This window comes from Amblyraja radiata, chromosome 24, assembly GCF_010909765.2.
Source record: "Amblyraja radiata isolate CabotCenter1 chromosome 24, sAmbRad1.1.pri, whole genome shotgun sequence".
In the NCBI taxonomy this organism is placed as follows: Eukaryota; Metazoa; Chordata; class Chondrichthyes; order Rajiformes; family Rajidae; genus Amblyraja; species Amblyraja radiata.
Window position 1 is genome coordinate 470,412 of NC_045979.1, and position 13,777 is coordinate 484,188.

General features: G+C 48.0%; 1 protein-coding gene across 1 annotated transcript in view; it reads right to left on the reverse strand.

Moving 5' to 3' along the window:
* The window catches only part of LOC116986669 (class I histocompatibility antigen, F10 alpha chain-like), a 78,799-nt gene that overhangs the window by 35,753 nt on the left and 29,269 nt on the right, over positions 1 to 13,777 (reverse strand). Inside the window, exon 2 of the mRNA XM_033042242.1 lies at positions 10,796 to 11,056. Within this exon, the coding sequence (XP_032898133.1) occupies positions 10,796 to 11,056 (261 nt within the window). The remainder of the gene's footprint in view (positions 1 to 10,795; positions 11,057 to 13,777) is intronic.

Below are 13,777 nucleotides of genomic sequence, written 5' to 3' on the forward strand. Positions count from 1 at the left end.
GGCCAATCAAGATGATGCTTGATGGAAGACGCATGTGTATAGATAAGAGGAGCTTGCCAGCTGCATGGAGGACAGAGGAGTGATGTGTCCTTCACCATGCCGGTTGTAAACCAGCACCACTGCCTCACTAATGTTTTCAACAATTATTATTATTATTATTATTATTATTATTTTTATTATTATTATTATTATTATTATTATTATTATTATTATTATTATTATTATTATTATTATTATTATTATTATTATTATTATTATTATTATCTACTACATCCCTCCGTCCTGGGATTTGTCCACCTTAATGCTCATCGAGTGACCCATCATTTCCTTCTTGCTTACCTTCAAAGAGCCCCTGCATGTTCGTATTCTCCACACTGATCTTACTATTCTCCAAGGAGTAAGCCATTTAGAACGGAGACGAGGAAGCACTTTTTCTCACAGAGAGTGGTGTCTGTGGAATTCTCTGCCTCAAAGGGCAGTGGAGGCCAGTTCTCTGGATACTTTCAAGAGAGAGCTAGATAGGGCTTTTAAAGATAGTGGAGTCAGGGGATATGCGGAGAAGGCAGGAACGGGGTACTGATTGTGGATGATCAGCCATGATCACATTGAATGGCGGTGCTAGCTCGAAAGGCCAAATGGCCTACTCCTGCACCCATTGTCTATTCTCTTGGTTAAAACCGAAGGTAGACACAAAATGCTGCAGGACAAGCAGCATCTCTGGACAGAAGGAATGTGCGACGTTTCGGGTCGACACCCTTTCTCAGATTTATGTCAAGGGAGAGACAAAGATAGACTATAGGCAGAGACAGTAAGACTGGTGGGAGAACTGGGAAGGGGAGGGGATGGAGAGAGAAAGCAAGGGCTATCGAATGTTAGAGAAGTCAATGTTCATACTGCTGGAGGGTATACTAAATTGTTCATAACTCTGGACTATAAACTAAACCAAGTGAAATATGAGATGCTGTTCCTCCAATTTGCACTGGGCCTCACTCAGACAATGGAGGAAGCCCAGGACAGAAAGTTCATATTGGGAATCGGAGGGGAAGTTGAAGTGCTGAGCCACCGGGAGATCAGGTAGGTTAAGACGGACTGAGCGGACGTGTTCAGTGAAATGATCGCCGAGCCTGCGCTTGGTCTCGCCGATGCAGAGAAGTTGACAACTGGAACAGTGAATACAGTAGATGAGGTTGGGGGTGGAGCAAGTGAACCTCTGCCTCACCTGGAAAGACTTTGGGGCCTTGGATGGAGTAGAGGGGGAAGGTGAAGGGGGAGGTAAAGGGACAGGCGTTGTATCTCCTGCAGTTGCAGGGGAAAGTACCCGGGGTGGGGGTGGTTTGGGTGTGAAGGGACGAGTTGACCAGGGTGTTTTCCTTGGGAACGGTCTCTGCACAAAGCAGAAAGTGGTGGAGATGGGACGTGGCTAGTAATGGGATCCTGCTGGAGGTGGCGATAATGATGGAGGGTTATATGCTGTACTTACTAATAATCTATCTATCTATACATATCTACAACTCTCATCTTGCTATCTTCCGGTTTGGCGGTCTTTTTATTTGTGCAAAAATGGATTGAGATAGTGCTACGATATTCCACCAGTTCACTCACCGTTCTCCTGCGCTGCGAGTGCACCAAGTTTCCTTCCGATCGGTTGAATGCCGTAAAAGTTAGCGAGGTTTCAAAATCTTTAAAAACGCACATGCGCAGATCGATCTCTTCTCCTGCCAGTCGGCGCCGCGCAGATTAGTCTCTTCCCCTGTCACTCCCCGGAACGGTCTGCCCCTTCCTGCGCCATCGCGTCTTTACAGGAGCTGAAGGTGGCCGGCGTAGGTTTCCAACCAGTCTTTCGGAGAGATCCGACCCAGCCCAGCCCCTTCCCAAGCAGCAGCCCAGTGTGGCAGGCCCAGCCCAGCGTCGGAGACCTGACCCAGCCCAACCCAGCGTGTGAGACCCAGCCTGGAGTCGGAGACCCAGCCCAGAGTCGGAGACCCAGCCCGGAGTCGGAGACCCAGCCCAGTCGGAGATGTCGCCGATGTCTCCACAAGCCCCTCCCCACCACAAGCCCCCCTGCCCACACGCCCCGCCCACACACACAGCCCCCCACCCACACCCCCTGCCGCCCACACACACCCCCCTACCACTCACCCACCCTCCCCCGCACACGCAGCCCCCCACGCACACCCAGCCCCCCACGCACACCCAGCCCCCCACGCACACCCAGCCCCCCACGCACAACCCCCACCCCCCATTATCCCACACACACTAGGAGCAATTTACATTTATACAAAGCCAATTAGCCCACAAACCTGTATGTCTTTGCAGTGTGGGAGGAAACCAAGATCTCTGAGAAAACTTATGCGGTCACGGGGAAAACGTACAAACTCCATACAGACAGCAGTCTTGTACCTTGGTCTATGGCACTGTGAGGCAGCAATATGTTTGGAGAAGTTGGAAGAATTCTGCCTGCGGCAGAAACACCACTGCAGAATGCCGACCTGATCCTATATTAAGGATGGCTCTTCCTTTGAGAGAACCTGGAATTAAGATGAAAGGAAAGAAACCCTGGATATATGCCCCAGGTGCGAAATAAGCTCATATTTGTTACAAGGACAATTACTTTAGTTTATGTTAGAGATAAAGCATGAAAACAGGCCCTTCAGTCCACTGTGCCCTCATCGCCCAGCAATCTCTGTACATCAGCACTATCCCACATACGAGGTACAATCTACAATTTTTACCGAAGCCAATTAACCTACAAACATGTGAGTCTTTGGAGTGTTGGGTGAAACTGGAACAACTAGAGAAAACCCTCACAGTCACGAGGACAATGTACAAACTCCGTATCGACAACACCCGGAGTCAGGATCAAACCCAGGTCTCTGGAGCTGTGAGGCAGCAGCTCTACCGCTGTGCCACCATGCTACCCTGTGTCATTAGTATTGTGTGTTGAAATGTTTCCATCAGTGATTATAGCAACTCTCTCTCTAAACCTCTGTACTTTTTCAGTAGACCAAGCAGTTCCTCCTTCCACCTTATGAGGCTAAGTTATTGGATGGCTGAACTTTTTGGGGAAACTTCTCAGTGCAAGCTTGGTTTAGTTTATTTTAGTTTAGAGATAGAGTGCAGAAACAGGCCATTCGGCCCACCGAGTCCACACCAAGCAGTGATCCCCGCACATTAACACTATCTTACACGCACTAGGCACTATTTACATTTATACCGAGCCACTTAACCTACAAACCTGTACGTCTTTGGAGTGTGGGTGGAAACCGAAGATAATGGAGAAAACCCACATAGGTCACGGTGAGAACGTACAAACTCCGTACAGACACCACTCGTAGTCAGGATCAAACTTGTTCTGTAGGGGGCGCTGCTCTGGCAGCAGCCATGTCATGCAGCTCGTCAGTTTTTCAACCTTTTTTAATTTTTTTAGTATGTTTTAAAGTCTGTATTTAATGTTTCTTTGTGTGTTTTATGTGGGGGGTGGTGTGGGGGGGTGAGGGGGAAACCGCATCGGTCGCCTCCTCCACGGGGAGGTGAGTTTTTCCAGGTCGCCTCCCCCGTGGCCTAACATCAAGGATCGGCGCGGCCTTTCCCGGAGACGCGCCCGGGGCTTCAGCGGCGGGCGCAGCGTGGACTCTCGGCGTGGAGCGGGTGAGCCCTCGCTGGGGCTCGCTAGAGGGGAGTGCTCCGTTTCGCTGACCCGGGGCAGCCGGCAGCCTGAAGTCGCAGCCTGAAGCCGCGGTCTGCAGAGCTCCAGCTGGTGCGGCGTCTACAGCCCGGGATCTCACGTTGGGGACCCGGGGGAAGAAGAAGCCATCACTGCCGGCCCGCGGCCGACTTCTACCGCGGGTCCGGCATGGACTTACCATCACCCCTGGAGGGGAGCTTCGACCGCCGGCCCTGCAGTCTACAGTGCTTCTGGCTGCGGCGGGGACATTAAATCTTGACCGCCGGCCTGCGGCCTACAACAACTTAAAGCCGCGGTCTCCGGTGAGGAAGAGCCGATCCTGGACTGACTCTGGACTCTGGTCCTGACCACGGGGGGGAAATGGAGGAGGACTGGCCAAATTTTGTGCCTTCCACCACAGTGATGAATGCTGTGGTGGATGTTTGTGTTACAGTTTTATTGTGGTTGTGTGTTCTTTATTATTGTATCGCTGCAGACAACCCAAATTTCCACCAGCCTGGCTGTGTGGCAATAAATTATATCTAATCTAATCTATCTAAACCCGCGTCTCTGGCGCTGCAATGGGGGGAGGGGGTCCCCCTCCCATTGGTATGGAACATTTGCATTTTTCAGCTTGAAATTGTGCAATATGGTGCATACTGTAGCGAGTCTTTTAACTTACACTTGAATGTAATGTATATGCTTTAAATTGTATTGGAGCGTTTTTGAAAGGGGGGAGGCTGTGCAATCACTGATCACTGGCCTTGGGGGTACCCAGTGAGGGAGTGGAGCAACTGAGTGGGGAGAGGGTGTGGAAGAAGGGTGTCCCCCCTCCCAGGGTAGGATCTTTTTGAAATTTGATGTATTAAAATCATGTTTTAGTGCACTGTAGAAGTATGATTTCAATGTTTTTTGTATGAGGTATTTTTAAGAGGTAACTTTTTAAGGGGTAACTTTATCCACACAAAGGGTCCACACGTGTCAATTGGCCTGCACTGCCTTGTGGCAGAGAATTCCGCAGATTCACAACTCTCTGCGTGAAGAAAGTTTGTTCTCATCTCAGTCCTATTCTTATTCTTAAACTGTGACCCATGGTTCTGAACGCCCCCAACATCGGGAACATTTTTCCTGCAGTTACAGTAAGTGAAAATCTAGCAGGCAAGCAGGATGCTTTCACCAACCACCACAATTTGAAGTCCACTATCTTCCACCGTATCTGCCCAGTGCTTGGTACTTACTTCCAGCAGCCACTGGTTGTCCTCCAGGATGCACCGAGCCGCAGCCTGATCCATGTCGGTCACCTGGGCGAATTTGGCACAGAGACTCTCACGGCAGCGGCGCAATGCTTCGACGCCTCCGACGGCCCGGGACTCTTGCACTGAGGCTGCTCCATGGCAGGAGCTGCAATGAGCAACTCGCCAGCCCGGTAAACACTCGCCAGTCCCGCTCCCCGTCCGCATCTGTCCCCGCCGCTGCTTCTGCTTTCAACACCTGCGACCCATGCAGTTGATAGCAGATTTTAAATTTTCGTTGATCACAGAATTTCTCACAACAGAGCGAGAGAAATTTGTAATCACCGTGAGAATTTGGTGAAATGCGTGATTCTCACGCTCAATGCATGGGAGTTGGCAGCCCTGCCTCTCTATCTCCCTCTCCCTCTCCCCCCTCTCTCTCCCTCTCCCTCTTCCCCCTCTCTCTCCACCTCTCTTTCTCTCCCCTCTCTCTCTCCCTCCCACCTCACACTCATCCCTCTCTCTCTCTCCCCTCTCTCTCCCCCTCTCTACCCCCCTCTCTCTCTCTCTCTCTCTCTCTCTCCCCCTCTCTCTCTCCTCTCTCCCCTGTCTCACACCTCTCACTCTCTCCCCTTCCCTCTCTATTCTCTTCCCCCTCTCTCACCCCCCTCTCTCTCTCCTCTCTCCCCATTCTCTCCCCTCTCTCTCCCTCTCTCTCTCTTCCCCCTCTCTCCCTCCCACCTCACTCTCTCCCTCTCTCGTCCCCTCTCTCCCCCCCTCCCTCTCTCTCCCTTCTCTTTCCCCTAACTCTCTCTCCCCACTCTTTCCCCTAACTCTCTCTTCGCCTCTCTCTCCCCCTCCCTCTCTCTCTCTTCCTCCCACCTCACTCTCCCCCTCTCTCTTGTCCCCTCTCCCCCCCTCTCCCCTCTCTCTCCCTTCTCTTTCCCCTAACTCTCTCTCCTCTCTCTTTCCCCTAACTCTCTCCCCCCCTCTCTCTCCCCCCCCCTCTCTTCTCTCTCCCCTTCTCTCTCTCTCCCTCTCTTCCCCCTCTCTCTCCCCCCCTCTCCCTCTCTTTCTCCCTCCCTCTCTATCTCTCCCTCTCTACACAATCTCCCCTCTCTCTCTGTCTCTCCTCTCTCTTCCCCCTCTCTCTCTCTCTCATCTCTCGCTCTCTTTCTCCCCCATTTCTCCCTCCCACCTCACTCTCCCCCTGGCTCTCTCTCCCCTCTCTCTTTCTCCTCTTTCTCTTTGCCCCCCCATCTCTCTCTCTTTCCCCCTCTCTCTTTTACCACCCTCTTTCTTCCCCCTCTCTCTCCCATTCTCTCCTACCTTCTCCTCCCTCTCCACCCCCTCTCTCTTCCCTCTTTCTTCCCTCACCCCTCTCTCTTCCCTCCCTCTCCCACCTCACCCCCCTCTCTCTCTCTCCCCCCTCTCCCTCTTCTCTCTCACCATTCATGCCCCCTCTGTCTCTCCCCTCTCTCTCCTCTCACCCCCCCCCCCCACCCCTGTCTCCCTGTCTCATTACCCCCTCTCTCTCTCCACCTCCCTTTGAAAGTCTGTCCCTTTGGCAGTGGCGCAACGCTTCCGACGCTTCCGACGGCCCGCGACTTGCACTGTCCGGAATGCTCCATGGCCAGAGCTGCAGCGAGCGACTCGTCAGCGCCGCAAGCACCCGACAGTCCCGGCTCCCCGCATCTGTTCCTGCCGCTGGTTCTTCTCCCATCCCTCCCGCAGCCCCGGCTCTCCAACACCCGCGGACCATGCAGATTATCCGAGTTTTGACATTTTCGTTGATCACAAAATTTCTCACCGCTGAGCGTGAGAAATTTCTGATCAGTGTGAGGGCGTGAGAGTTTGCTTGAGGGTGTGAGTCTCACGCTCAAAGCGTGAGAGTTGGCAGCCCTGGATAACCCATCTAAGCTTGTCCCATTTACCCAGCAATGGGTAGATACTGTATCACTGAAACCTTTCCCATGCAGTGTCCAAGGTTCCAATTAAATCTTCCCCCTCTCACAATAAACCCATGTCCTCTGGTAATTTATTCCCCTTCTCCCGGTAAAAGGCTCGGTGCATACACTATCAATTCCCCTCATGATTTTAAGCACCCCTATATGATCACCCTTAGCCTCCTGTGCTCCATGGAATAAAGCCCTGGCTTGCCCAATCTCTCCCTCTTGTTCACACCCTGGAGCCCCGGCAATATGCTCATAAATCTCATAAACATAACAATGTTGCAGATAATATGAGCACCATGATTAATGCAAATAAAAAATCTTATTTTTGAAGGCAATATGATTCGATAAACATGGTTCAATGAATCTGACGATAATCCCATAAATGTCATTCACGTTAATTCACATGTAATTTGAAAATAATAATAAATATTGCAAGAAAATATAATAATAAATATTGCATGGAAAATTGATAGAAATTATGCCCAGCGCATAATATTTTGAGGTATTGTACACACCTTAACCTGTCCAAGAGTTAAAGATTAAATATAATTTGTTTAATGTGTAACCAAAGAGGTAACAAAAAGCAATGTTTTAATAAGTAATTAATCATGAATCATGAATATGTGGTCATAATGAATACCCAAGGTATGACAATAGACAATAGGTGCAGGAGTAGGCCATTCGGCCCTTCGAGCCAGCACCGCCATTCAATGTGATCATGGCTGATCATCCCCAATCAGTACCCCGTTCCTGCCTTCTCACCATATCCCCTGACTCTGCTATTTTTAAGAGCCCTGTCTAGCTCTCTCTTCAAAGCATCCAGAGAACCTGCCTCCACTGCCCTCTGAGCAAGAGAATTCCACAGACTCACCACTCTCTGTGAGAAAAAGTGTTTCCTCGTCTCCCTTCTAAATGGCTTACTCCTTATTCTTAAACTGTGGACCCTGGTTTTGGACTCCCCCAACATCGGGAACATGTTTCCTGCCTCAAGCGTGTCCAAACCCTTAACAACCTTATATGTTTCAATGAGAAGTCCTCTCATCCTTCTAAACTCCAGAGTGTACAAGCCCAGCTGCTCCATTCTCTCAGCATATGACAGTCCCGCCATCCCGGGAAAATGACCTTGTAAACCTACGCTGCACTTCCTCAATAGCAAGAATGTCCTTCCTCAAATTAGGGGCCCAAAACTGCACACAATGCTCCAGGTGTGATCTCATTAGGGATCTGTACAACTGCAGAGGACCTCTTTGCTCCTATTTTCGACTCCTCTTGTTATAAAGGCCAACATGCCATTCACTTTCTTCACTGCCTGCTGTACCTGCATGCTTACTTTCATAGACTGATGTACAAGGACCCCCAGATCCCATTGTACTTCCCCTTTTCCCATCTTGACGCCATTTAGATAATAAACTGCCTTCCTGTTTTTGCTACCAAAGTGCATAACCTCACATTTATCCACATTAAACTTCATCTGCCATGCATCTGCCCACTCCCCTAACCTGTCCAAGTCACCATGCATTCCCATAGCATCCTCCTCACAGTACACACTGCCACCCAGATTTATGTCATCTGCAATTTTGCTAATGTTACTTTGAATCCCTTCATCCAAATCATTGATGTATATTGTAAATAGCTGCGGTCCCAGCACCGAGCCTTGCTGTACCCCACTAGTCACTGCCTGCCATTCTGAAAGGGACCCGTTAATCCCTACTCTTTGTTTCCTGTCTGCCAACCGCTTGCCTATCCATGTCAGCACTCTACCCCCAATACCATGTGCCCTAATTTTGCCCACTAATCTCCTATCAAATGCTTTCTGAAAGTCCAGGTACACTACATCCACTAGCTCTCCCTTGTCCATTTTCCTAGTTACATCTTCAAAAAATTCCCAAAGATTAATCAAGCATGAATTCCCCTTCGTAAATTCATGCTGACTCGGACCGATCCTGTTACTCCCTTAAGTACCCTGGGATGCAGACCATTAGCCCCTGGGGATTTATCAGCCTTCAGTCCCATCAGTCTATCCAACACCATTTCCTGCCCAATGCGGATTTCCTTCAGTTCCTCTATCACCCCAGATCCTCTGGCCACTACTATATCAGGAAGATTCTTTGTGTCCTCCTCAATGAAGACAGATCCAAAGTACCTGTTCAACTCATCTGTCATTTCCTTGTTCCCCATAATAAATTCACCTTTTTCGGTCTTCAAGCGTCCAACTTTGGTCTTCATCGCTTTAGTTTTTATACTGTCCCTTACATCCCTTGTGAGTCATGGTCGTCCCTTCCTCCCCTTGGAATCTTTCTTCCTCCTAGGAATGAACTGATCCTGTACCTTCTGTATTATTCCTGGAAACACCTGCCATTTTTGTTCCACTGTCATCTCTGCTAGTGTATCTTTCCAGTCAACTTTGGCCAGCTTCTCCCTCATGGCCCTATAGTCCCCTTTACTCAACTGCAACACTGACACCTCCGATCTACTCTTCTCCCTCTCCAATTGTGGATTAAACCTGACCATGTTATGGTCCCTGCCTCCTAATGGCTTGATTAATTAACCTCGAGGTCCTTTATCAAATCCGGTTCATTACATACCACTAAATCCAGAATTGCCTTCTCCCTGGTAGGCTCCAATGCAAGCTGCTCTAAGAATCCATCACGGAGGCACTCTACAAAGTCCTTTTCTTGGGGTCCTGTACCAACCTGATTTTCCCAGTCTACCTGCATGTTGAAATCTCCCATAACAACCACAGCATTACTTTTACTACATGCCAATTTTAACTCCTGATTCAACGTACACCCTATTTCCAGGCTACTGTTTGGGGGCATGTAGATTAGTCCCATTAGGGTCTTTTTACGCTTACAGTTCCTTAGTTCTATCCATACTGACACCACATCTCCGGTTTCAATGTCACCCCTTGCAAGGGACTGAATTTAATTCCTCACCAACAGGGCAACCCCACCCTCTCTGCCCACCTGTCTGTCTTTTCGATAGGAGGTATACCCTTGAATATTCAGTTCCCAGCCCTGGCCCTCGTGCAGCCATGACTCAGTAATTCCCACAACATCATACTTGGCAGTTTCTAACTGAGCCTCAAACTCGTCCACTGTATTCCTTATACGTCGCGCATTCATATACAATACTTTGACTCTGCAAAGAATCTTCATATAAAGGGCACCAACAGTTATAAAGTATCACACACCAGGTCCTCCTTTGTTCTTCCACCTCCCACCACCCCTCCCCCATCCCCCCACACTATCTATCCCCCTCCACCACCTCCCCTCCCCTCACACCACACCCCCTCCCCTCTTCTCTCCTCTCTCCCCTCCCCTCCTCCACTGACATGTTGTTTTTTATTTCACAATTCCAGCATTTGCAGTTATTAATTAGGTTGGACACAGCATGGAAACGGGCCATTAGGTCCGAAGAATCCATGCCGACCATCGATCATCAATTCATAATTCTGAAGTCACTCAGCGGAACAGGCAGCATCTCTGGATAGAAGGTATGGGTGATGTTTCCAGTCAAGAGCCTTCCTCAGACAGGGAAGAAACTCTGTCTGAGGAAGGGTCTCGACCCAAAACTATACCTTCTATCCAGAGATGCTGCCTGTCCCGCTGAGTTACTCCAGCATTTTGTGTCTATCTTTGCTGTAAACCAGCATCTGCAGTTCATTCCTACACATCTACAGTATGTTATCCACATTCTCACCCAAGCTCCGCACTACAACGAGAGTAATTTACAGAGCCCAATTAACCTACAAACCTGCACATTTACAAGATATAGGACAAAACTGGAGCACCTGGAGGAAATATGTGTGGTCACAGGGAGAATGTGTAAACTTGCTCGAGATCAGGATCAAACCTGGATCTCTGCCACAGCGAGGTATTTCTTCGAGATTTGTTTTATTTACATTGATCACTATCCAAATTTATTGAAATGAATGAACTAACTTGCTGTTTCGTTCTGCCTCTGCATCCATTCATCGACTTGCCCTTTGATGATTCCATGGAAACCGGTTTCAGACAACGTATTTGTTACCCAGTACCTCCGGTCAAATGCAGCCGCCATCCATTTCTGTCTTGGGACTGTAATGACCATGTTGTTGTCATAATACTGTATCTCACAACCGTCCAGAACACCCACGACACTATATTCTTGTAGATGAGTACTCCTGTGGTTCAGGGTGTAGTAATAGATCAGTGTGTGAGGCCCTAGACACAAATAAAATACAATTATTGTCTAGTAATGGAAATTTCTATGGATAGGAAAGGTTTGGAGGGAAATCGGCAAAACACCAATCAGATTTACATTGCACTAAACATGATACCCTTTACCCTCTATCTATAGATTGTGAACGGTTTCATTGTAATGTAGCCTTTTCACTGACTGGATAGCACACAAGAAACATTTTCACTGCAAAACAGTACGCGTCACATTAATAATAAATTAAATTAAGCTAAAATGTAGGTAGGTGGGTCAAGGATATTTGGGGCATCTTGGCCGGCATAGATAAGCTGGGCTGAAGGGCCTGTTTATATGTTGTATATGATTCTAAATGTCAAGCTTACTTAGATTATTTTAGTTTAGTTTAGAGATACAAAGTGGAAACAGGCCCTTCGGCACAACGAGTCGGCACAAATCCAGCACATTAACACTATCCTACACACGAAGGACAATTTACATTTATATCAAGCCTATTAACCAACAAACCTGAACGTCTTTGGAGTGTGGGAGGAAATTTGGACATCTTGGAGAAAACCCACACTGGTCATGGGGAGAACGTACAAACTCCCTACAAACAGCATCCATAGTCAGGATCGGACCCGGGGCTCTGGCACTTTAAGGCAGCAACTCTATCACTGCCCCACCGTGCCGCCCGCCCTAACTGATCAGCATGTGGAAATAATATGATATTCAGATATTCCACCCACAAAGGTAAGTCATGGCAGTTATTTGGTTCACAGGCTACCATACATTACTCCGTGTGTCGTTAAAGAGTAAAATGTAGGGGTAGGTATTGGAAATATCAGGAAGATAAAAAGAGATCAGGTACCAAAAGGGTTAGCATGGACTTGGTGGGTCAAAGGGCTTGTTTCTGTGCTGCACTCTCTATGCTGCACTTTCAATTAGTTGCATCACATCGTAACCTTCATAAGTCGTAACCTTCAGTTGATTAGTCTAACAAGGATTCATCCACTCGTGTGTCAGACGACGGGTAGCTCGCTGTTGGTTTCTGTCGTCATCAAACATGTTGACAGAATTGGTCGCCCGACGCATCACAGAGTGCATCGTGTCGTTGGTTCCGGGGATCGCCACGAGGAGGCTTCTGGCATGATCCCTCCTATTTCAGTATAGGAGCAGGGAGGTTCTACTGCAGTTGTAAAGGGGGTTAGTGAGACCACACCTGGAGTATTGCGTACAGTTTTGGTCTCCTAATCTGAGGAAAGACATTCTTGCCATAGAGGGAGTACAGAGAAGGTTCACCAGACTGATTCCTGGGATGTCAGGACTTTCATATGAAGAAAGACTGGATAGACTCGGCTTGTACTCGCTAGAATTTGGAAGATTGAGGGGGTATTGATGAAGCTGAATTTTAGTTAAAAATATAAGAAAGATATTAAATAGGTTTCTGGGCTAGCTTACAGCTTATATTTAGTGTCAAATTAGGCTTGCCTCAGGTTGCAGTGTGTGGGATAATAAACACCATAGCATTGTCTCCCAAGGGACAAGCAGAGAGAAAGAGCTAGTCACATCTTTGAAGTAAGATGCCATAAACCAAATGGCCAATGTTTATGAGGGACCAAATGACAGCGAGAAAGCAGCGAAAGATCTAGGGTGATCTCTGGGAAGATAAAATGGCATTATCCAAATAGCCAATGTTTATGAAGGACGAGAGAGGAACAGGGAAGTGGAAAGATAAAATGTCGTAAACCAAATGGCCAATGTTATCTTGTAACATGTAAACAAAAGGCCTTTGATGTGATGCATTCTGTGGAAACCTTTCCCTGTACCTCTGACCATGACTAATGTCTGAAATGTGCTAAGGGGACAAAAAAACCCTATTTAAGGCAATGTAATTCTGTTGTTCAGTGAAGGGAACAGAGGACAGTCGAGTGTCTATATTGGTCACTTAGCTGGAATTCTTGCTCCCTTCCATCGGCCGATGTTAAGTAAAGTTTTGATCTGGTCTACCAAACAGTTTGTGTGGTGTCTGTTTATTAAGAAGCGAACCTGGTTTAGTAGTTAATAAAGTAGCTTTTTCATTGGCGTAGTTATGCAGGCCTCGCTGGGACCACATCAACGGCTGACTGTGCAAGAGGTTGCAGAGGTTGCCGGGATTGGAAGGGAGATAACTGAGCTCTATCGGCCCCCTTGTAAGACCGACTCCCTAGAAACTCCCGGGAACATTTGTGATCCTTCAGCAGACATTGAATTGGTTCCCTGCCGAGGTTCTTAGAAACAGACAAAGGTAAGACCAGTTGGGCTTTATATGGTTTTTTTTTAAGAAGGGATTGTGTATGTATTTTTAAGACAGAATTGTACATGTACTTTTAAGAAGGGCTTGTGTATATTTTTAAGAAGGACTTGAGCGGTTTCTCTTTCTATCTCTCTTTGTTTTCTCTTTTTTATCTCTCTCTACTAAGGGCTCATCGGCCTCATTGAGACATCCGTGATTTGTCGGGTTGAGATACGGGGGGTGAGGTGTTGTATATTAAGGTTAAAACGTCTGCCAGGTTGAGACACCTGGGGCTTATTTTAAGGTCTTGGTTAGTGGGTCTGCTTCGTTGAGATACTTGGGTCGTATATTAAAGGGTTAAAAAGTCAGCCAAATTGAGAAACTGGGGTCTCGAGAAGCGAGTCGGCCTGGTTGATATATTTGGAACAATTCGGGATTAAAAAGTCAGCCAAATTGAGAAACTGGGGTCTCGAGT